The 24,317-nt window shown below is 41.6% G+C and overlaps 2 protein-coding genes, 1 long non-coding RNA gene and 2 other non-coding genes across 7 annotated transcripts in view; 4 read left to right on the top strand and 1 right to left on the bottom strand.

Moving 5' to 3' along the window:
- The window catches only part of LOC119538640 (CXADR like membrane protein), a 113,006-nt gene extending 99,003 nt beyond the window's left edge, over window positions 1-14,003 (top strand). The window contains exons 3-8 of one of the 2 annotated variants that reach the window (XM_037841774.1): window positions 3,957-4,158; window positions 5,322-5,489; window positions 5,972-6,094; window positions 10,042-10,183; window positions 10,789-11,084; window positions 11,128-14,003. In XM_037841774.1, coding sequence (XP_037697702.1) covers window positions 3,957-4,158; window positions 5,322-5,489; window positions 5,972-6,094; window positions 10,042-10,183; window positions 10,789-11,084; window positions 11,128-11,129 — 933 coding nt within the window. In that variant the 3' untranslated portion in view covers window positions 11,130-14,003. Of the gene's footprint in view, window positions 1-3,956; window positions 4,159-5,321; window positions 5,490-5,971; window positions 6,095-10,041; window positions 10,184-10,788 lie in introns of both variants that reach the window. The other variant, XM_037841773.1, reaches the window with a different exon arrangement.
- Window positions 7,492-19,226, bottom strand: LOC119538642. The gene is made up of 3 exons (XR_005217602.1): window positions 18,841-19,226; window positions 11,879-11,940; window positions 7,492-11,367 (listed from the first exon to the last, which is right to left on the bottom strand). It is a non-coding gene; the product is annotated as an uncharacterized LOC119538642 (long non-coding RNA).
- A 305-nt stretch (window positions 19,227-19,531) lies between these two features.
- HSPA8 (heat shock protein family A (Hsp70) member 8) lies at window positions 19,532-24,117 on the top strand. Of its 2 annotated transcripts, XM_037841771.1 has the most exons (9): window positions 19,532-19,654; window positions 20,352-20,561; window positions 20,956-21,161; window positions 21,376-21,528; window positions 21,622-22,177; window positions 22,391-22,593; window positions 22,816-23,014; window positions 23,119-23,351; window positions 23,686-23,883. In XM_037841771.1, exons 2-9 carry the CDS (start codon window positions 20,357-20,359, stop codon window positions 23,881-23,883), a joined length of 1,953 nt encoding a protein of 650 aa, XP_037697699.1. In that variant the 5' UTR covers window positions 19,532-19,654; window positions 20,352-20,356. The 2 variants fall into 2 exon arrangements, with proteins under 2 accessions (XP_037697699.1, XP_037697700.1); XM_037841772.1 differs by lacking the exon at window positions 19,532-19,654 and having other exon boundaries at window positions 20,357-20,561; window positions 23,686-24,117.
- Window positions 22,239-22,327, top strand: LOC119538961. Its single transcript, XR_005217738.1, has one exon. It is a non-coding gene; the product is annotated as a small nucleolar RNA SNORD14 (small nucleolar RNA).
- On the top strand, window positions 22,640-22,733 carry LOC119538958. Its single transcript, XR_005217736.1, has one exon. It is a non-coding gene; the product is annotated as a small nucleolar RNA SNORD14 (small nucleolar RNA).
- Window positions 24,118-24,317: the final 200 nt, after the last annotated feature.

Below are 24,317 nucleotides of genomic sequence, written 5' to 3'. Positions count from 1 at the left end.
TGAAATGAAGTCTCCAGTTTAGTTATGGGGGTCTTTCAAAGTGGGGAGCAGGTGGTTGCTTAGGAATGTGGAAGTTAGCTGGCAATAACTGATCAGCTGTATTTAAATTAGATTTTCTGGGCAAGCTGAGCATTCACAAGAAATAGAAACTAGCTTAGGTTTTTGGTTTTGTTGACATGGGGCTTAGTGTAGGCACCTCCATGTTGGGCCTATGAGATTTTATTTATCACATAAAATATGATTTATATTTGGACAACAGGCCACAGAAGGCCAAGACTGCAAAGAGGAAAACTAGTCAGGAGGCTATTGTAGTAAAGATCCAGGCAAGAGATGCTACTGCCTCCACGGTGGTAGCAGTGGAAGTGCTAAGAAGTGATCAGATTCTGAATGCATTTTGAAGACAGACCCAACTGGATTTCCCTATAAATTGGATTTGGGATATGAGAAAAACAGAAGTCAAGGTTCACTCCAGGTTTCTGGTCTGAGCATATGAAACAATGGAACTGCCATCCACCAAGAAGGGGGAGACCCACTAGGCAACTGCAGCATACTGCCACTCTCCCTTCTTCAAAACACAACTTTCCCACCAAGTCAGAGCCTGGGGAGCTCAAGGTAAGGGACAGCATTTGCCTTTTTGTAGGTCCTGGTTAGTTGAAAGTGTGTCTCCTACCCCTTTGGGAAAGCTGCATTTGTAGTCAGTGGGGAGCTCAGGATAAATCAATATAGGGATTAAAAAGAGAATGCCTTCCATGTGTTTGGAATTTCACATCCAATAAGAATATCCTCCCAACATGAATAAAGCTTCGAAGAAGAAGAAGACAGAGGAGGAAGGTGAGGAGGAGGAGGGGGAGGGGGAAGAGAAGGGGCAGGGCAGGTTTTGGGTCCCTGGGGATGGGAATTGGATGAATTTAGTTTTGGACGTACTACATTCACGATACCTGTTCAACACCCAAAGGAGACCTTGTGTGAGCAGTTTCATATGTATGAATCTCACACTCAGGAGAGGTTTGGACTGGAACTACACATTTGGGAATTGCACACACATGGGTGGTATCTAAAGCCATGAGACCAGATAAGATCACTGAGGTAAATATAGAGAACTAAGCAAACAGAAGGAAAATGAGGCTATCCAAATAGTTGATACCTAGACACAAAGGTGAAAACTCAGAGTAAAGCACCACCTACCTTCAGTCCTTTGTTCAAGAAACATTTATTAAAGACATACTTTGTGCTTGGCATTGTGCTAGAGATGAAAACAATAAAAGAAATGAATATTAGAAGTGATACCGATCAAAGTGTGGGTACTCAGCTTGATGTGCACAATGACCAATCCTGTGACACCAGGGTTGTTTTCAAAGGGAGAAAGAGCTTTTTTGTAAAGTGCAAAGCAAGGAGAACAGGAGGCTTATGGGTCTCAGATCTCTCTGAACTGCAGTAATTCTGAGGGCTTTTTAGTATTCAAAGACAGATTTAGGATAATAAGTATAATGACTCGAGATGACAAGGTTAGAAATAGTCTAATTATTGAGCATGTGCAGATGGATTGTATGTTTAGTTACAGAACGTATGTAAGAAAATGGCAGCCTTAACATGATGATGGGCATGATTTTTAGTATTATAACGAGGTATTTGTCACCTCCAGATTAAGGTTTAAACTACTGCACATGTCAGGCAGGCCAATTCTGGTTAGAACTAGCTTTGTCTAGTAAGAATTGGGGTGGGTTAGTTCCGGGCTGACTCAAGTTCCTTCATTAATAAACATTAAGGGGCAGCCAGAAATGTGCAAGGGAGGCTCCCCTGTGTTTGCAGGCCTTTTTTAGTGTCATACACTGTATCTGGCATGCACCCTCCAGTCCTCTTCTCTGCCTTTCTCCTCACTTATTCAGCCTACTCATGTTTCAAGGCCCAATTCAAACTCTGCCAACTTCTCTGGGACATTCTCCCTGATGCTACTTCAAGTTAATTGTTCCTTTTTCTGGGTTTATACTTCTCCCCTTGATAATCCCACTAGATTGTAAAATTATTTGGAGACAAGAAAAGGGTTTAACTCATCTGAAGAGCCTCCTCCTGACCTGAGGGGAAGCAGTCATTCTATAAATGCTGATGTTTGATGAGATGAAGAATAGGATTGCTGAGTGGCATGGAGGACAAAGCATTACCAAAAGGAGTGAGGTAGATGATGGACCAAGAGAATTCAGGGCAAGGTTGAAGAACCAGAGGTTGAGATGCTGGCTGTGCCAGTTTGAATATATTGTGTCCCCCAAACGCCATTCTCTTTGATGTAATCTTGTGTGGGCAGATGTTATCGGTGTTGATTAGATTGTAATTCTTTGAGAGTTTCTTTGGAATGTGCCCCACCCAGCTGTGGGTGATGACTCTGATTGGATAATTTCCATGGAGGTGTTGCTCTGCCCATTCGGTGTGGGTCTTACTTGATCAGTGGAGCCATATAAATGAACTGACAGGCAGAGGGAACTCAGTGCAGCTGTGAGTGATGTTTTGAAGAGGAGCTACAGCCAAGAAAGACACTTGAAGAAAGCACAGGAGCTGCAGATGAGAGACATTTTACAGACGGCCGTTGAAAGCAGACTCTTGCTCCAGAGAAGCTGAGAGAGGACAAATATCCCAAGTGCAACTAAGAGTGACATTTTTGAGGAACTGCAGCCTAGAAAGGAATGTCCTGGGAGAAAGCCATTTTGAAACCAGAACATCGAGCAGACGCCAGCCACGTGCCTTCCCAGCTAACAGTTTTTCCGGACACCATTGGCCATCCTCCAGTGAAGGTACCCGATTGTTGACGTGTTACCTTGGACCCTTAATGGCCTTAAGACTGTAACTCTGTAACCAAATAAACCCCCTTTATAAAAGCCAATCCATTTCTGGTGTTTTGCATTCCAGCAGCACTAGCAGACTAGAACACTGGCGGACAAAAGTTCAGTCAGAATCAAGATTATTTTTTCTGTTGGAGAAATCTAAACTTTGGTATCCCCACATGAAAAAACAAAAGACAGGAAGCTCGTGTATTTTATGGAGTGAAACGACATAATCTTTTCCCATTTAATTTATTCTTAGTAAATGTTTAACCAGTAACTTCTACTCCTTTTTAACTTCTCCAGTCCTTCCTCCCCATCTCTAAATTTTTTAAGAACAAAACAAATTTAATTTTTCATTTCACTTTTCTGGCTTCATTCCCAAACTTTTTGGAAGAGGAGTTAATGAGCAGTTAAATGAATGCAGGTGGGGGAAAGAAGCAGGAGCAAGTAACTGTTGTACAGGAACACTGAACTAGACAGGGCCCGAAGTCCTATGTTCAAATCCTGGTTCTGCCACCTGTCTGTGAAATGGGAATAACAACTACTTGGAAAAACTGAGGTGGGAAATAAAAGTTAGAGGGCACATAAAAAACACCTAGGACAAGTGTAGCATACCTTGAAAAGGTCACATGCAAGTGACAGAAAATGTAAAAAGACAAAAAGGTGTGTGGAGAAAAGTAAGTTTCCTCCCTACCCTTATTCTCCATCCTCTCAATACTACTTGTAGACAATTGTTGATAACATCTATTGTGATTCCTTCCAGAAATATTCTGCACTTGTATGCATGTACAGCCATACCCATGTAACTTCTTCTTTGGCCTCAGCTGTGTAACCTTGCAGAGGTAATTCAATTTTCAAATTCCTTACCTTTAAGATGGAGTGGTTCTGAGCCCTTAATGAAATAATTAGTGCTTTATAATTAAAGTGCTGCACAAATATGAGGCGGTGTTATTCTTAGAAGGAGAAGCAAGGCCTAGACAAACATATTGTACTTTTAATTTGTATTTAGAACAGAGGTCCCTTGGGCTTTTAGAATCAGTCACAGGCTTGACTCCTTTGTCCTCCCTTTCCTCGTCTGGCATCAGTAGGAGAGAGGAAGGCTGTGAGCCACACTGCTTGACCCTACCTCGGTCTGTCTCACAGGTGATCACTTACTCCAGCCGTCATGTCTACAACAACTTGACCGAGGAGCAGAGGGGCAGAGTGGCCTTTGCTTCCAATTTCCTGGCAGGAGATGCCTCCCTGCAGATTGAGCCTCTGAAGCCCAGTGATGAGGGCCGGTACACCTGCAAGGTGAAGAACTCAGGGCGCTACGTGTGGAGCCACGTCATCTTAAAAGTACTAGGTAAGGTAGGGTGCCAAGGCAATATCGCAGCCCTTCCTAAGGTCTCTGGGAGGGACAGCCAATCGCATTATGGTGGGACAAAACTTGATCAAAATTTTGCATGATGCATTCAGAGCTCACCTCATCCAGTTACTTGGGCAGAAGTGTGTATGTTCTACATTTCACTTGTAGTCAAAGAAGAAAAAAGCCTCATGATTGTTCGTAACAACCCATTAAAAAGTGTGAATATCCTCTAACGACTGGAGTATTCATTTCTTAGGGCTGCTATAACAAATTATCACAAACTGAATGGTTTAAGACAACAGAAATTTATTCTTTCAGAGTTCTTGAGCCTAGAAGTCTGAAATTGGGGTGTCGGCAGGGCTATTTGCCCTCTGATGCCTGCAGGGGAGAATCCTTCCTTGCCTTTTCTAGCTTCTGGTGGCTGCTGACAATTCTTGGCGTTCCTTGGCTTGCAGCTGCATCACTCCAGTCTCTGCCTCCTTTGTCACATGACATTCTCCCTGTTTATTTCTGGGTCCAAGTTTCCCCCTTCTTAGGCCCACCTAATCCAGCATGACCTCATCTTAACTTGATTACATCTGCAAAGACCCTACTTCCAAACAAGGTCACATTCACTGGTACCTGGGGTTAGGGCTTGAACATATTTTTCCGGGGGACACAATTCAATCCACGATAAATGGTATCTCCTTATATTTACATTAAATCTCCCAGAGAGGATACAAATCAATTTCTGTTTCGTGGGAAGCAAAAGCTAGTAAGTTCTACTTACTGTTTTCGAATTCATGAACATCTATCCCCATGTTTTGTATCAGCAAAATCATTCAACTTTCCTAAAGTTTCCAATTAAGTAACAGTGTCTCATCTTTGAGAAGTAGTAAGGGAGTCTCTCAGGCAGCCTGTAAAAATTATAACAGCACCACTAGCAGCAGCTGGAATTGGGTATCTGGGTATATAGGGCATGGAGGTGGGCATATTTCTGGGGATAAAGTAAAGCTAGGAAGCAAAAGGCTATTGAATCCTCACCCCACTTAACCATCAGGGGTGGCTGGTTGGAAAACTCAAAAGGATATATTTCTTTTATTGAATCTGGTTTGGGGTTATCTTTGAATCATTATACTTTTTCTTTTTTTGTCTTTTTTTCTTTTTCTTTTTTTGGTTAGTGAAACCATCCAAGCCCAAGTGTGAGATGGAGGGAGAGCTGACAGAGGGAAGTGACCTGACTTTGCAGTGTGAGTCATCCTCTGGCACAAAGCCCATTGTGTACTACTGGAAGCGAATCCGGGAAAAAGAAGGAGAGGATGAACATCTACCTCCCAAATCTAGGATCGGTAAGTCACCTTTCCACCAGTCTACTGAACCAACTGGATAGTGCTCTACCCATGAACTCAGATCTGGTTTTCTCAGCAACTCACTGTGTGACCTTGAATATATACTGCTGAACTTCTTTGAACCTCAATTTTTCCATCCAGAAACTGGGGCAGAGAATCTGTTTTTTCTTTCCTCAAATGGCACATAGAAGTGGTAAAAAGAGATTAGGAAGAAATGTAGTATATAAATATATATCTAATTATCCTTATTTAGTATTCCTAAAATGTTCATAATCTTTTTTTGTAACTTTCGAGGATACAAGGAAATTAAAAGAATTTTTTTCACCTTTCTTCCCATGTTCCTAAAAGGAATCTTTTTTTCTCATTTTATTCTTACCAAACCATATTTATTAGAGAATCTCAGGGTGATGATGTAATAAAGTAAGCAATAAATATACAGTCTGCCAGTAAGGGATTTACAGTCTTTCTTTCTGTTTGTGTAGACTATGACAACCCTGGACGAGTTCTGCTTCAGAATCTCACCACATCCTCCTCAGGACTCTACCAGTGCACAGCAGGCAATGAAGCTGGGAAGGAAAGCTGTGTGGTGCGAGTGACAGTCCAGTGTAAGTATCCAAGGGCAATGGTAGGAAGGAAGTTTTTGTTTTGTCTGTGCATTGTGGTTTAGTATAAGATGTTTTTGTTAGGGGTAAAGTCCAGTAGGATATGGCTATCACTAAAATAAATTTGGTAGTTGCAAGCACCATTCAACAACTGCATCTGACTCTATATTTATAAATGTGTGAACTTACCAGCCATGAAAAGATATTTACAATGTCCAGGAGGGGGACTAAATAAATGCCTGCCTTAAGAAGACAAAATCAAACCAAAAAACCACCCAGCTAGTTATATACTGTCTACCATTTTAGGAAAATAGGGAAGATTTCTCTCCTCTCCAGAGTGCTTGCGTGCATGCATGCACATGTACGTTATACTCAAAAATTCGATTTGTTTCAAGTTCCAGATGAGAGACAGCAGCAAGGTGATTAAGAGCATTAGCTTGGGAGCCAGACAACCACCTGGATTTCCACCTTAGCCCTACCATAACTGTGCAGCACCTTGGGCATATTACTTAACCGATCTCCATGCTTCTGTTTCCCCTTCTATAAAACAGCAATAATAATAGTAACCACTTCATAGAGTTGTTGTGAAGATTAACACATTTACTTATCATTGCTTAGGAACACAGAGGGTGTTCAATGATGTTTCTTGCTATTATTATTTTCAACTTGATAACTGTAGACTTTTAAACCAAAGTCTATGCCCTCACGCCACGCTAGTGGTGTTAGAATTTACTTAAGTGCAATAAATAGCATGCTTGACTCATAATCTAGGGATTGAATCTTGAAAAAAGACAACACATTTAAAAGACAAAAAATAGCGTGTGTTAGTTATCTATTGCTCTTTAACAATTTACCCCCAATTCGGGAATGGCTTAGCTGGGAGTTGTCACAAGGCTTCATAAGGAGCTGGAGGATCTGTTTCTAACACATGGCTGATGGCTGGAGGCCGCCGTTCCTTGCCACATGGACCTTTCCACAGGAATCCTGACATAGCAGCTGGCTTCCCATAAGTGAGTGACCTAATATAGAAAGCAGGAAGCTGTAGTGCCTTTTTATGACTACTCCTCAGATGCAACATACCATCATTTCTGCCATAGTCTATTCATTAGAAGTGAGTCACTAAACTTAGCCCACACCCAAAGGGAAGGGAATGAAACTCTACCCATTGAAAAGAGCAGTGGCAAATAATTTGTGCATATATTTTAAAAACCACCACAGGATGCAAAGTTTAATAATCAAACTATATAAAAATATATTAAAAATTCTTTCAAAAATCAGTGAGAAAATAGCTAAACTGAAATGGCCACAGAATGTTGTTGAAGTATCATTTTCAAACAGGTAAAAATCTTGACTCTCAGACAAATGAAAGATTTTATTTAATTTATTAATTAATGAGGGAACTAGGAAGATGTGAAAACTGGTCCAAAAAGCATTTGAGAAATTAGGTATCTAGAGACAATTTAACAAAGAAATGTTAAGATAAGGTTGCTAGGTTAGATACCAAACTACGAAGTCACAGACTGCAATCTCTGGGTTTACCTGTTCAACTGGACAACAATTACTGGACGTGTTGCCCCTACAGAGTTGTAAACTGCCCAGGCAATAAAAATGCAAAGCCTAGCACTGTACTGAAGGAACACCCAGCAACTCCTTTTGCCTATTTTCAAGCTTCTGATAATTTTTCTTACAAATTTAACAGGCAGTTAACAGAAAACAGAATACAAATGGTCAATAAGTGTAAACAAGAAGGCAAATAAAACACTGTTTTATTTTAATCTATCAGATTAACAAAGACTTAAGGTAATGCCCATTGCTAGAGAAGTTATGGGGTAACAGGGGCCTTTACATTTTCAGCTACAGTTTAAATTGGTAGCACAACCTGGCTTAATCTATCAAAGATTTCAATGTATATTTCTTTATGGGGGTAAATTTATTGATGTATACATAAAGAAATGTGCATGAATCTTAGGTGTACAACTTGATACATTTCAAAAGGGAATACACCTGTGTAATCGGCATCAAGATTAAGAATACCCAATGCCCTCTTACTACCTTCCCTCCACTCCTCCATTATCTAGAGATCTAACTTTAAAGATTTCCTGTTTGAGAACCTAAATAAGTAGCATCACATTCTGTTTGTGTCTAGCTTCTTTTACTACACTTTGTTTTTGAGATTCATCATTGTTGTTGCTGGTAGTCATAATTTGTTCATTTTCATTGCTGTGTAGTACTTTACTATATGAATACGTAACAGTTCATGATACATTTTACTTTAGATGCTAAAATTCATTTCTTTTTATCCAGCAATATTTCAGTGAATTTATCCTTTGGAGACATTCACACAAGTGTGCAAATACATACAGATGTTCACTTATACATCATTTTCAGTTATGCAAAACAGAAAGCAACCAAAGGTTTTATCAACAGACATTCCATCTAGATTATGACTGTGTGGTAGAGGAAGGACAGTAGGGAAAACAGTATTACCCACTGTAAGTGTTCAGGTAAAATAAACTTCAGCCCTTTGGGACCTAGGATAAAATCCTAAATGAGATCCAAAATCCAATTTCTTTAATAAGTGATTTGTTATATTAAGAGGTCATTTTGTTCTTCTAAAGCTAGGAGGACAACAATAAATGGCAAATTGTGTTGATTCTACTTCCAGAATATAGATCATGTCCATCTACCTTTTTCTATCTCCATTACATCCACCCTTGCCTAAGTCACCACCATCTCTAGCCTCCTCACTGGTGTGCCTTCTCAAATGTAATTTGTATCATGTTACTCTCCACTCCTCTTCCAAGAGAATCCTCGCCATGGCCTATAGGGCCTACAGTCCAACTCCCCTTGCTCACTGTGCTCCAGACCCACTCACATTCATCACACTTGCTATTCCTTCTACTTGTAATGTTCTGTCCCTAGACCATCACAAGATAGTATTTTATATTACTTGTATTTCAGTTCAAATGTTACCTCCTCGGAGTCCTGATCACCCAATCTTAAGGAGTATCTTTCCTTTTCCCTCAAAAGTATCACTCATCCACTTTTGCCTTCACAGAATTTATCCACTATCTGAAATTATCTTTATTTAGTTGTTTATTATCTGTTTTCCCCCTTTTGGAATGAAAACCCAATGAAAGCAAGAACTTTGTCTTCACCAATGCCTGGAACTGTCCCTAGCTCAGGGTATCCACTTAATATGAAAAGGTGTGTGAGTTGCTAATGTGCAAATTACATTTATCTTCACTTCTAAATTTCTAGAATCAAGTGGCTGATCTACATAGAGCCTAACATTATAGTTTATATTTCTTTTTATTTTACTGGTGGGAGAAAGGGGAAGTTAGAGGAAGCAGAGAAGTTGGCAGAGCCAGAGGACTGCCCAAAGTTTAGCCTATAAAGGTTGAGAAATCTTTGAATGCCATATAGTAACTCTCCCAGCCTAGTTCTATCATTGGAACCAACCCAGCCTTATTCACTAAAATCTGGGCCAAGTGCTGGTGAAATCTGTGATTCAGTAAGCCCAACTGCAAAAATATCAAGTGGATAGTCATGTACTAAAAGAGGGTAATGGGGTACCACACAGGAAGATAGATATAAAGACCTGGAAATACCCTGTCCTGGGCTTGGGTTTTTTGTTTTGTTTTTTTTATCTGTACATACTTTAATAGCTGTCTTTAAAATATATATATATATATATATATATAAAACCACAATACTATCATAGTTAAAACAATTTAACATAATTCCTAGGACCCATTTTTAATTTTTATTTTCCCCTCACTCCCATACCCAAGCAATCCCATTAGCTCTAATCCCCAAATTTATCTTAACTTCACACACTTCTTTCTTCTCCACTGCCACAACCTTCCTCTGCTGGGCTGGTTTTTTGAGCTCATATTATTTCCCAACTTATGTTTGGTTTTCCTTTGCTTTTGCTTCTGAGAAAACAGATGTACAAAGCATCGGCATGGTTGCAGGAGCAGTGACAGGCATGGTGGCTGGGGCCCTGCTGATTTTCCTCTTAGTGTGGCTGCTAATCCGAAGGAAAGACAAAGAGAGATATGAGGAAGAAGACAGACCTAATGAAATCCGGTAAACCTCCCTCCAAAACCCTACTTCTTTGAGGCTTCCTTTCTTGGGCCAGGTTCATAATGATCAGCAAACATATGAGTCAATGTCCCCAGTTTCCTCTTAAACTTGAATTTGTTAGAGGATTATTGTGATAGGTAGGGAGTTGCAGCCCAGGAATAGAAGGTCTGGTAAACCTTGATTTTATTGTGAAATCATCTATATTCAACAGAAATTTGAAGATCAACTCTTTGTTGCTTCACATTCACTTTCACTAACAAAGGGCATACAATAAAGAATGGGATAGCCTATGGGCCATGAAAGGGTTTAGGCAGACAAACTCCAAATCCAGGGCAGTGCTGTCTAGACCATCTCAATGGTGAACCCATATCCTCCCAGTATAATAGGGTTGACTCTGAGCTAACAAAACGCACATTTGCCTAAGCCAAGCATTAAGTCTCAAGAAATGGGGAAGTGCCTATTTCTGTAAATGGCCACCTTCCAGCAGTATTACTTGAAATTTACAGCCTGAGGAATTTATTGGGAAACATTGGAAGGGAGCAGCCATAATGGAAACTATCGTAGTCCCGCCAGTATTAAATTTGCTCTTTGCTATGTTTTCTCTTCAGAGAAGATGCTGAAGCCCCGAAAGCCCGCCTTGTGAAGCCTAGCTTCTCTTCCTCAGGGTCCCGGAGCTCACGCTCTGGTTCTTCCTCCACTCGCTCCACAGCAAATAGTGCCTCACGCAGCCAGCGGACACTGTCAACTGAAGCACCCCAGCCAGGGCTGACCACCACTGCATACAGCCCAGTGGGGCCAGAGGTGAGACGTTCTGAACCAAAGAAAGTCCACCACGCTACCCTGACCAAAGCAGAAGCCACACCCAGCACGATCTCCAGCCAGAGCAGAGCCTTCCAAACTGTTTGAATTAGAGTGAACCTGATTCCCACGCTTTCCTAGGAGTATGGGAATTAGGACTCTTCTAAGTCATCTGAGCTCAGTCACCAGCACACAAGCCCCTCCAACCAGATGAGAAGTCATTTAAATAGCAGTGAGGTTTGCATGGTAAGATTCAGATGAGCACTTTCCTTGTATGACACCAAACAAGCAAAAGGATGTAAGCTGATCATCTCCAAAGAGGCATCACATTGTGCCTTTAGACCAGGGGGAAAGCAAGGGTCCAAATCCATCTATCTGTTGACCAGGACCTATGGTGAGAAGGTTGGGGAAGGGAAAGTGAACACACTTAAAACTTCTATCAATGTTTCTGGAATGTTTTCTATAAATGCTTTGATTCACCATTGTCAAGAAGAAATGGGGGGTTGCTTGTAAATTTTCTATGCATTTCTGCAAACCTATTGGATTATTGTGACTATTCAGATTGTCAAGCAGAACCCACAGTCTTCTACTACACCTATCTGCACCATATACTAGGCTTACCACTTCTGAGAAACTTCCTAAAAGGAAACATGTCTCTTCTATTCTGACTTGACTTCATTTGCCATAAGGTTCGGATATTAATTTCAAGAGAAACTGAAACAGTGGGAGATAAAGAATAATGATTGAAGTTTCTCCTACTCTATCCACCACTCATCTTCCTATTTTTATTGAACTCTAAAAGAACTAAAAAAGGAGTCCAAAATACGTGACAAGGGACTTGAAAAACTTTCCATCCTAATGATGTTCAGAGGATCACTGATAAATATCAGAAATACCTACCAGAATAATTGTCAATTTTTTCTCAAACTGGATGTCTCTAAGGACTTCCTTGCTGGGTATCTCTAGAGGAAGAAAATATGCATTACATGTCTTTTAACAATGTCCTTAGAAAGAGGTCTTCTGGAGAAAAGGATTTTTAGGGATGCTCAAAGATCACCTGATGTAGCATCAGAGTCTCTTCTTTCTGACAAGATGTGAAACCAGAATTTCAAGCTAGATTGAACTAGAAAGGAAGATTAGACCAGTTTTCTCTTAATGTGTTAAGAGGTGATACAATGAAATTTAGTATTACATCATACTTGGAGCTTCCTCCATTTCCTTCATTGTAGGAGAAGGATGTAAATCTGGGACTTTTGATGATTCTAGGCCTTAAATTATCAAAAAGATCAAGGATTGGCAATGTTTCCTAATGGCACTGAGAGTGTATATTATAACCAATCCTTCCCGAGAGGTCGAAATTCAGTATTTTACCAGCCCCAGCCTTCAAAAAAGTTTAGCTCTGAACTGGAAGAAAAGGGAACTAACATTCAGGGAAGACATGGTGAGGTAACCAGTGGGTGGCAGGGGAGGGCTGGGCTGGCACTTGCTAACATTTCAGTTGTCGGCATCTTGGAAGGAATTAGCAGAAGTGATTCACTAGGATAGCTTTCTGAAATGCTGATGCATGGGGGAAGAAAGGTGTCAGAGAAACAGAAAGAAAGCAGCAGCCTCCAATACAATAATTTGCCTTTTAAATAATTTTGACTACTCTGCTACTTATGGCACAGATGCTGAACCTGAAATAGCCCTGAAGGATCAAAGCTCAATTGTCAACAGGTCACCATTGGTGGCGCAGAACATTTTTATTATGAAAAGGCAGCATGCTAATGGAGAGAAAGAGTAATTCTGAGTATGGTGATTGAAGCATTTTTTTTCCAAAACAGGAATCAGATGCTAATGGGAAAAGGCTGATCTGAGTTTCTGCTCCACCTCTTTGGTTTTCATTCCTACATTAATTCTCACAATAGTGCTACACATAGTACAAATGTATTTCTCAAGTTCTTTAAAATACAGGCTTGTGCTTTTGGGTGCAAATTTTAATCTGAGTTTTATGTTTCTCTCCCCAAAAATGTGGGAAATAAGAGACATTGAGGAAGTAACGTTAAGAAGTTCTACTATTAGTTTAATTTTAGAGGGTTGGAACATTGGGAAAGCTTCTCTTACTAACATTGCCTCATTGTAAGATATAAAACCCCTTACTCTAACTACATTTTTATTTCTCTGGTAGTATTGTATCCAGGCAACGTATTTCTTCTGCTACGTAATTCTGAGAAGTCTCATTCCTAGAGTACCTGAGCCAAGCCAAACAAGTGAACTATGGAGGCTGCAGCTGTATCACCACTAGCAATATGCTCTTATCATTACTTACTATCTTCGAATATGAGGCTTCCTGCCTATGTCTTTAAAAGCAGGAATCAGTACTCTCTGCACAAGAAGGTGGTTCAGGTTATTTAAAGATGTTAGTTATAAAAAGATTAAAATACCAGCTGAATATCCAGATTATTTTGGAAATCTGTTCACACTGGAAATCTATAACAAATTCACAAAACAGATTCCTACCTAAACTGAGAAATTCTAAGAAATTGAAGATTCTGAGAGATAAAGTGCTGTGGTCTTAGCAATGATAACGCACTTCTCTTCGAGTCAGGTGTTTGGGTTCAGATATGACAGACTCTGGGCTTAAGATAAAGCCGTTATTTGTTTCAAAACACATTCAATTAATGTTGTAAGTCAAATAAACTTGATCTTTAATATGAATCAAACCAAAAATAGATTAAAAAAATGGTAGAACAATCTTTGTAGGAAGAAGCAAATGGAATGATGTTATGATGTTGATGTTTAGAGAATAACCATTTCAATAAAATATATAAATGAAAAAATTTGTAAAGTTATGAAGTCAATGCCTTTGTTGTTACACTGTATAATGTAATTTCAGAATTGCTGCTGCAGACTAAACAATTTTGCTTCATTTCTGGTGTTAAGCTGTTTATATTTCAATTTTAACTTTAAGTTGTCTTGTAATTGGGACTGCATTTGAGCATCCCAAAAGCCAAATATTTATTCTAGATACATCTATATCAGCAATTAAAAAATAAATAAGTAAAGGTGATATGGTAGGAGAGGCTGAAGCTCATATAACTTGCACTGGAAATTGGTTTATCAGCTTGTTGCCAACAGAAGAACACAGACTGAATGTGATCTATTATTTATTGATTTAAACCAACAAATATGCCAAGTACTTTTTTTTGCACAAGGCAAGATGTTAAGTAGGTATAGGGGTACCAAGAGTCATAGAGTTCCTGCCCTTAAGATGTTTATCAAATTCACAAATATTTACTTAAGCAAGTGTTTTGTGCCAAGGTGATGGTAAGTAGCAACAGAGAAGTACACACTAAGGGGTTCAAATAAATCTGAAAAAAATTCACAGAAGTGTTATCATAATATATTAATAATAGTATTGACCTTTACTGAACCATTATCATGGGCCAGGCACTCTACTAAGTATTTTATTTAACTGACCTCAATTTTATTCTCACACCAATCCTATAAGATATTTATATTCTCATTTTACAAATGAAAAAACTAATGCTCTGAGATGTTAACTAGCACAGCCACGATTCACACCTAGCTACTATGTTTAGTAAATTCCACCAGAACAGCCAGATCCTGATTAATCACCATTCTAATTCCTGAACTCCCCAAATCTTCCTATGTTTTTTCCCTTCCCTTTGCTTTCTACTTTGCCTGAAAGCTTTTCAACACATCTGAACACATTCAGCTCACTCCCACAGTAAGTCCAAATTGTTTCCCTTCTGTATATTAGGATAAAATTTCCATCTTTATAATTGCCTGAGATGTTTTGATATGGTAAAGTAATGGTGGGCCTAGATTATGTAATACATATAATTTTTGCTGAATGTTAAGCATAGAATACCGCAAACACACCAAAGTTAAGAAGTTCAATTTATCAGGTCTTCTTATGAGGCAAAAAGTTCAGCTACATTGAGACTGCTAAAAAAACTAATAGAGTTGATTCTCCAAAGATGATAAGGGCACATCAGTTTATTAAAAATGCTGACAGCTCAAACACCTCAGGGACCCCATATTTAGAAGTAATTAAGTTTACAACTAGTTGAGGCTGACTTACTTCCTCCCTTTATTTATTTATTTTTATTTTTTTGTATCTCGTTTTCGTCACCAGTCCTGGATGGAAAAGTTGCAAAAAGAAAAGTCAATCAGTTTTGCTACTTATAGACAACTCTGATAAAGATTTCAATTAAAAGAGCCCAATTTATCGAGCCTCTCCTCTACACAGGGCAGGGGATGAACAAGACATCCAACAAGAAGAACTTAAAATTCATAAAGTAGAAGCAATATGGCCTTATAGTTAAGAGAACAAGATGTGGAATAATTTAGTTAAGATCTGATTTTGAAAAACTTGGGTTCATGTAGGATTCCTGAACAAACAACTCGATCTAGCTGAGCCTCAGCTTCCTTACCTGAAAACAGAGATAATACCCAAAATAGTTTTTAGAATATATGTTAAGCATTTAGCGCATCACCCTGCTTATAAGCGCTTAATAAAATAGCAATGGCAAGGACTCTTCTATCAGTAAAACACTGTATTAGGCTCTAAATACACACTAAAGCGTATACTCTGGTTAGGAAAGCAAGACATAACAGGGAAAAAGACTTGGGAATTATTTTTATGAATGCTGTCCTCCAACAGTAGTGATTTACATCTGGCTGCAGTTAGAAAGCCAAATTATTAATAAGAGCTTGAGTCATTCTGGTTTCAAATTTCCTTGACAAAATGTGGTAAATACTCAAGTCTTTGGGCAAGTGGGGCACACATTGCACCTTTTAGGCATGTCATGGGTCAAAGAAGGGTAGTTTGTAATATGCTAGGTTTTGAAGTAAGGATTTAGAAATGAATTCTTCTTTGATATTGAGTAATTTTTAAAAACGCATATTTAGTGACATCTCAGCACATAATTCCAATACAAATTATTCTATTAATCTCACATCTTTGATTTTTTGGAAATCAAAATCTTAAATCTTTTGGAAAGAAAAAAAATCAAAGTGCTTTCTTCTCTTGATTAACTTGCCATTTGCATGAAGGCAACTCAAATCTATTTAGCAGTTTCTTCAATTAACCCTAATACTTGTTACAAAATCATAATTACCATTAAGTGATATATTAAAGCAATGAATCTACAAAACCTTAGTACATTCTTTCTTAGTCTGGCCTGGACTTCTTCCCACTCTCCCAGAACTTTGAAGGATTTGGTGGCTCTATCCAGAAACTATCCCCTGAAAGACTTTAGTTCTAAATACAATCGTTTCCTACCTGCACTCCCACTCTTCATCTCCCCCAAAATAAACTGGGTATGCCAGCCTGTTTCTCCTAATTTTATCTTCCTTATCAGACTGACTTTGAATGTTAAAGAATAGAACAGTGGTTATTTATATTTTATAGGCCTTGGAGATCTTTAAGAACCTGATCAAAACAAAACTTTGCACCCTCTGATATTCAAAGACTTAAGAATTCCAGAGAAAGGGGAAGGCACTGGACATGAGAACAGGCAAAAGATTAGGTATTTTACATGTTATTTCATTTAATCCTCACAAAAACCCTTAATCTATTATTTTACAGAAGAGAAACTGCAGAAAGTTCAAGGTCACCAAGCTAGTAAATGGCTTGAATTCCAATTCAGGTGTGATTCTAAACAAAGTCAGTGCTCCTTCCACTCCACTGTGCTGTTTGTGATAGACAAATAAAATAAGAATGAACACTTAACTACTGACCAAGGGACCCCAGAGACAGACCACAGTCTGAGAGAATTTAAGGACTATGAGAGACTTTAGAAGCCATACAATCCAATTTTCATTTTAATCTGATTTCATCTTCACACAAATGTTAATGTAGGAGATAGCAGAAAACACTGTCTGAAGAACACAGACTCTGTAGCCAAGCTGTCTCGAGTTGAATCCCAAATTCCACAGTCTGTGTGGGTTGGGTAAGTCATTTAAACTTTCTGGGCTTCAGCGTCCTCACTTACAAAATGGGGATCATCATAGTTGCTACCTTAGAGATTTGTGATGAGAATTAAATAAGGTAATATATGGAAAGTGCTTGGAACAGTGTTTGGTATGTGTTAGGCTCTCAAAAATGTTCATTACCCTTATTCACGAGACAGAAACTCCTTCATTGCAATCTCAGGCACCCAAACTTTAATCTTGGATCCTGAATAAATGTGCTGTTTAAAACCCTGTGTACTCAAAGGGGTGGAGACAGGACACACATCATATTCTTAGCTTTAACAAAATACATAAACTCTGAATCACTCCATTTAATAAGAACAGTCCAAGTTCTGGAACACATTTTAAGAGTTACTAGAAGTCATTGTTCTGCCTTCTTCAATTGGAAAGATTTTAAAAAGTAGAGCACTAGCAGTGGGATTCTCCAAACCACTACCACCACCGTTTCCAAGCCTTCAGGATTTAACACCAAGTTCTATTTTCCAGGGCCTCAATAGCTAAAATGCGTGTAGTTCAAGGATTAGTCCCAAAGCAGCAAAATGCAGGTGTAGTTGAGATATTGTACTTGATAAGCTTCAGGCTCTTGTGGGAGAAAAGAAGACCGCAGAAAGGAAGGAAATTGAGAGGAGCCTCCCACAGTCCACATTTTCACCTTTCTAAAGCTGGAGTAAAGTGGTTTCTAAAAAGGAAAATACACTGTAGTGTAATTAGCAAAAGGACCAGGAAGTCTGGAATCACAAGAGCTAGGTATGACTTTAGCTTAGCCAACTGTTTAACTTCCAGCAAATAATTTTTCTCCTGATGCAGGGATGAATACTATGTACCTCAGAGGATTGTGATTAGATAACAAATGCAAGTGCTTTGTACATTGCAAATTGTAAAGCATCACATAAAAATAACTCTCGGGAGGTGGGGAGAAGCTAAGTATATACTTTCATGGACTCCAAGCCGACATTCCCCCCAAAAGGCAAGTAACAAGAAAAGAAAATTCTTCCTTCATACCCAACCGAGTCTGTTTCTAGGCTTTCCTTCACTTTGACAAGGACAAGGTGTCCTCCCTCTTCTGACGGTCTCCTTCCTTCTGTCTGGAAACTAATTCCAGCCCTGCTACTGGAAGTTCCAGTAGGGTAACCTTAAACAACCTTTTCACCAGTCTGTGACACTAATCTGTTAAAGGAATTACTGCCCTGCCTGTTTGAAAGGACACACACTGGAAAGTGTTCAAGACACTAAGAAAGGCTCTTTGAATGACAAGGTCCCAAATGCCAGCCACCATGCACAATTTAGTTTTAGGCACCCATGTTTTATATACCAGCTCATTAATGTTTTCAAAGTGTCTCTGCATGTTCTCTCGTTTAGTAAAAGTCAAAAACAAGAAAGCTAACCTCGTGTTACTGAGAGAAAAAAGGGGGGGGGGGTTCAGAAAGTTTAAACCAAGGACACAACACGACTGGAAACTGGAATTTCTAACGTTTTTTAGTCGCACAGAAAAAGCTCTCTTTTATTTTACTTTTTTTCTTTTACAAATAACTGAAAAGTGTGGCGCTTGGGCGAGTGGGGGAGGGGATGGGCCAAGAAACCAAGCTCTGTTTTCAGAGGAAGGTGGGAGAGCAGGAGCCCCGGCTCGGAAAAGCAATTTCGCCGAGGGCCCAGCCACAGAATCCCACCCTGGGGTTTCTGAGAAATCGGGTTTTTCAAGCTTCTCCGTCCGAAGCTGCCGACCTCCAGCTGCCACAATGAAACTAGGTGCTGGGGCCTGTTCGGCTAACCCGTCCCACGCGGCGCAGACCTGCCCCACCTGGCGCAGAAGCGGAGGAGAGACCCCGCGGCGGCCCGGCGACCCCCTCCAACCCTGGTCTGGGAGCCCCTGGGCAAATTACCCTGGCTGTGTCCTAGGGCTGGAACCTGCAGTCCAGCCCCTCTGGGCAATCCCTAGCCCAAAGCCACGCCAGCGACGAAATGTGAGTACGCGCAACGCGGGAGCGCCGAAGGGACCATCTTCAATCCTGGGGTAACGGCAGGAAGAGAGAATGCGGGCTTGGGTGGGGGAGGGGCGCAACAACCTTCGAGGCCATTTTGTCCTCGCTCCACTTCCGTCTTCTCTCACTCGGCTCCCGGCGCCCGCGCCCCTCCCTTCAGGCCCTGCGCTCTGCCTCCCCTGCTTTCGCACGGGTCACGATCGCGGCTACTGCTGATATCATTGGTCACTTCCGAGTGTGCCCGCCCCTCCTTCTCCGCCTCCTTCCGGCCCCTCCCGTCACGTTCTGGGGGCGCCTGCGCAGACGGGGTGGCCAGCCCCCTCCCTCTCGCTTCCGTCTGGGGTGACTGAGGACTCCCGCGCGCGGGCTCTTTTTGGCCCCACCCTCCCTTTTCCCGGGGCGGTTCGGAGAGCGGGGGCGAGAATGAAAGTTCCAGAACGCTGCGGTGAGTGCGTCATCGCGAGGCGGGGTCGAATGGGGGCGGGTGTGGGCGAGGCCCGAAGGGTAGAGCCAGGATAGGCATTGGGGCTTGTAGAGGGGGCCGGGCGCCCATTGGTCGGGGCAGCCGTGATGGGCAGCGGGAGGGGCGGACGCCTTCTGGAAGGTTCTGAGACCGGGTATAAGAGACAGGGTGGCGGGCGGAAACCGGTCTCATTGAACGCGGCGCTATCCTTCGGGTACTGTGTTTTATTTTACGAGGCAGGCCAACGATAAGGTAAGTCGTTTCCTTTTAGTGATCTTTGGTAGTTGTTAAGTAAAGGAGCAGTCTGGGACTAAGTTGAGTGTATTCGTCGAGCGTTTAATTCTCAAAATATGCGGTAATGCTGCGGGGCAGGTTAATTCTCGGTGGGGGTGGCGGCGATTTCCGGCTGGAATCGGGGAAGGGCAAGTGCAGGCTAGAAAGGTCTCCCGGGCGGGCGCGCGGTGGGGAAGGCTGCCACGTCCGCCTCCCGGGTGCGCGAGGCCGTGGGCCCAGCTGTGCCATTATAAGTAGCCGCTTGTCGGCTTCCTCCGTAGTCTGCGCCCTCGTAACCTTTAGCACGAGTATGATAGAGGAGGCTTTCTGTACTATCAAGCAGAAGCCGCGTTCGCTCCCGTTCGCAAGGGTGCGGGGAGGGGCAGTAGGGCCTGGGCTGCTTGCGAGCTGAGGCCACGTGCTCGGCGGCGGCGCAGACCCCCAGGACACAGGATGCCATCAGCGCCGGGCGGGGCGCCACTGCCGTTTCCGCTGTGTGCTTGACTGCGGCATTTTTACGCTCTTTCAGAAGAGGGAAATGTTTGAAAGGTTAGAGAGTAGTGTTTCCTTTACCAGACTGAATAGGCCTTACGACCTGGTTTGAAAAGCTGTGAAAGTTGAAGGTGAGCGTGTCCAAGTGACTGGATGGTTTCAAAACCACCATTTTTCCTCCCAGCAACCATGTCTAAGGGACCTGCGGTTGGCATTGATCTTGGCACCACCTACTCGTGTGTGGGCGTTTTCCAGCATGGAAAAGTGGAGATAATTGCCAACGATCAGGGGAACCGAACAACTCCAAGCTATGTCGCCTTTACTGATACCGAACGTTTGATCGGTGATGCCGCAAAGAACCAAGTTGCAATGAATCCCACCAACACGGTTTTTGGTGAGTTATTTTAAACCGCGTTGTGTGAGTTCAGGGAGGGTTGGAAGTGCTGTAAGTAACTTGAAAATTGTCTTCTAGAAATGCCTTGATGTAATGAGGTAGCCATGAAAGTCTTTGAGGAATTCGGAAAAGTCTTATTTTAAAATTGTTAAATTACTGAGGCCTAATTTTTTTTTTCCTATTGCAGTTTGAGGTTTAAGAAAATTTTAATTTCGTTTGATGGCCCGTTGATAATGTACCAGCCAGATCCTTTTAATGTATGTGGGCTTGGGGTTTGACGTGTGTACCTGTTGGAATTGAATTTGAGTAATTGTTGAGGTTGGGTTTTTATTGGGGGGAGGGCTATAGGACAAAAAAATTCAAGGTAATGTAAGGCATTTGATTCGTTTCCCAGATGCCAAGCGTCTGATTGGACGTAGATTTGATGATGCCGTTGTTCAGTCTGATATGAAGCATTGGCCCTTCGTGGTGGTGAATGATGCGGGGAGGCCCAAGGTCCAAGTAGAATACAAGGGAGAGACCAAGAGTTTTTATCCAGAGGAGGTATCCTCTATGGTTCTGACGAAAATGAAGGAAATTGCAGAAGCCTACCTTGGGAAGGTGAGTGTGCAATACTTGAGGGGGCAGACCTAGCTGGAGGTGACAGTGGGAGGCACTGCTGGTTCCCTAGTCTGGCATATCCAGCTTTGGACTGACAGGGAATAGGGCCACAAGGAGGTTCACAGCCATGGAGTTGCAGGATCATTTCTGCTGGAACCATGCTGTATGTATGTCTTCACTAATTGCATATAAATTTATTTTTTCTTATTTGTAGACTGTTACCAATGCTGTTGTCACAGTACCAGCTTATTTCAATGACTCTCAACGTCAGGCCACCAAAGATGCTGGTACCATTGCTGGCCTCAACGTACTCAGAATCATCAATGAGCCAACTGCTGCTGCTATTGCTTATGGCTTAGATAAAAAGGTATGTAGTGCCTGTGATGCCAGTTTGAGTTACTTTAAAATTTGAGCTGTCAGCAACTTGGATGCAAGACTAATAAGTTTCATGTAATGGCAGGTTGGTGCTGAAAGAAATGTGCTGATCTTTGACTTAGGAGGTGGCACTTTCGATGTGTCAATCCTCACTATTGAAGATGGAATCTTTGAGGTCAAATCGACAGCTGGAGACACCCACTTAGGTGGAGAAGACTTTGACAACCGAATGGTGAACCATTTTATTGCTGAGTTCAAGCGCAAGCATAAGAAGGACATCAGTGAGAACAAGAGAGCTGTCCGCCGTCTCCGTACTGCTTGTGAACGAGCTAAGCGCACTCTCTCTTCCAGCACCCAGGCCAGTATTGAGATTGATTCTCTCTATGAAGGAATCGACTTCTATACCTCCATTACCCGTGCCCGGTTTGAAGAACTGAATGCTGACCTGTTCCGTGGCACTTTGGACCCTGTGGAGAAAGCCCTCAGGGATGCCAAGCTGGACAAGTCACAGATCCATGATATTGTCCTGGTGGGTGGTTCTACTCGTATCCCCAAGATTCAAAAACTCCTCCAGGACTTCTTCAATGGAAAAGAACTGAACAAAAGCATCAACCCTGATGAGGCTGTTGCTTATGGTGCAGGTAATGAAAACTACCTTGTAACTTTAACCAACTTGGTAGTCACTTTGAGACTCAAACCAATTCGCTGTGATGATTGATTCCTAGACATTCGTAGTTTCCACCGAAAGCTTGGCTAATGATGGGCCCAAACTTCCTTGGATGTCTGAGCGATCTTGGGTATGTTAATGAGATGAGTGATGTTCTGCATTTTTCTAATGCACGTTTCTTTTCTAGCTGTCCAGGCAGCCATCCTGTCTGGAGACAAATCTGAAAATGTTCAAGATTTGCTGCTCTTAGATGTCACTCCTCTTTCCCTTGGTATTGAAACTGCTGGTGGAGTCATGACTGTCCTCATTAAGCGCAATACCACAATTCCCACCAAGCAGACACAGACCTTCACTACCTACTCTGACAACCAGCCGGGTGTGCTCATTCAGGTATGTTTCTATTCTCTCACCTCACAAAACTGGGAAAGACTTAACCTCGCTGTGATGATGGATTCCAAACCATTCGTAGTTTCCACCAGAAGTCATCGAGACTTATGTTGGCAAATTTCCTTCCTTGGATGTCTGAGCGACCAGTAGTTCCTAATTTGAGCTTACTCAAGGCTGAAACTATCACAGAAACCTGAAATCTATGGTAATTTCTATTCTCCCAAGGTTTATGAAGGTGAGCGTGCTATGACCAAGGATAACAACCTGCTTGGCAAGTTTGAACTCACTGGGATACCTCCTGCCCCCCGTGGTGTTCCTCAGATCGAAGTCACTTTTGACATTGATGCCAATGGCATCCTCAACGTTTCTGCTGTGGATAAGAGCACAGGAAAAGAGAACAAGATCACCATCACTAATGACAAGGGTAAGCTTGGGCACAATAGAAAATAGGCTAGTGAGGCGTACATGGGTATAGGTTACAGTTAACTTTTGAGATTTTTCCTTACACAAGATACTTCACTTTCATAGGTCGTTTGAGCAAAGAAGACATTGAGCGCATGGTCCAGGAAGCTGAGAAGTACAAAGCTGAAGATGAGAAGCAGAGGGACAAGGTATCCTCCAAGAATTCACTTGAATCCTATGCATTTAACATGAAAGCAACAGTTGAAGATGAGAAACTTCAAGGCAAGATCAATGATGAGGACAAGCAGAAGATTCTTGACAAATGCAATGAAATCATCAACTGGCTGGATAAGAATCAGGTTTGTAATTTCTGGGATACATGTAACAGGAGGGATAGAGGTTGGGAGAGCTCTCAGCAGAGCCTGGGCTACACTGTTCAGATTTTCAAAGGGTCACAATGATGAATTGTCCAAACATTCGCAGTTTCCACCAGAATTCGATTTGTGTTGGCACTCTGGCTTCCTTCCTTGGATGTCTGAGTGGCCGAGATTTCACAAAATAGCCAAGACCTTGTTTTAACATGGCACTAATCTTAATCTTGGTAACATGGTTCTAATGGGGTTCTGTGCATACCTCCTAGGAAAGGTTTCAGATGTCTGAGAACATTTGTTAATCAAACATTTTTCTCCCCAGACTGCAGAAAAGGAAGAATTTGAGCATCAGCAGAAGGAGCTGGAGAAAGTCTGCAACCCCATCATTACTAAGCTGTACCAGAGTGCAGGAGGCATGCCGGGAGGGATGCCAGGAGGAATGCCTGGGGGCTTCCCTGGTGGTGGAGCACCTCCTTCTGGCGGTGCCTCTTCTGGACCCACTATTGAAGAGGTTGATTAAATCCATCAGCATACATACCTTAGCATTGTTCCACGGTAAAAAATTGAAGGACCCTAAATTTGTAGCACATTTCTGTGGCAGTTCAGCTGCTATTCAAAATTCCTGGGCATTCTCAATACTTGACTATGGAATATGTGCACAGGGAAAGGACATAACATTGCACTTTATATTAGCACTGTATTGTAAGTGGAAAATGCAATGTCTTAAATAAAGCTATTTAAAATTGGCATCATACAATTGTCTTGACTCCGTGTATAAAAGGGCAGCAGCAGGCAGCATTTGGTGTTTTGGGGTTGGAGTCCCTTCTGGCCTGAGTCACAGGACCAGTGAGAAGTGATCAAAAGTTATGGGTATGTAGATTTTGCATGAAGCACTTAAATTTAAGTGACTGCCTAAGAAAATACTAAAGGTTAAGCTGGGGGTGCTTTAGAACA

Source organism: Choloepus didactylus, chromosome 6 (genome assembly GCF_015220235.1).
Source record: "Choloepus didactylus isolate mChoDid1 chromosome 6, mChoDid1.pri, whole genome shotgun sequence".
Classification (NCBI taxonomy): Eukaryota; Metazoa; Chordata; class Mammalia; order Pilosa; family Megalonychidae; genus Choloepus; species Choloepus didactylus.
This window is presented reverse-complemented; position numbering and strand designations above follow the sequence as displayed.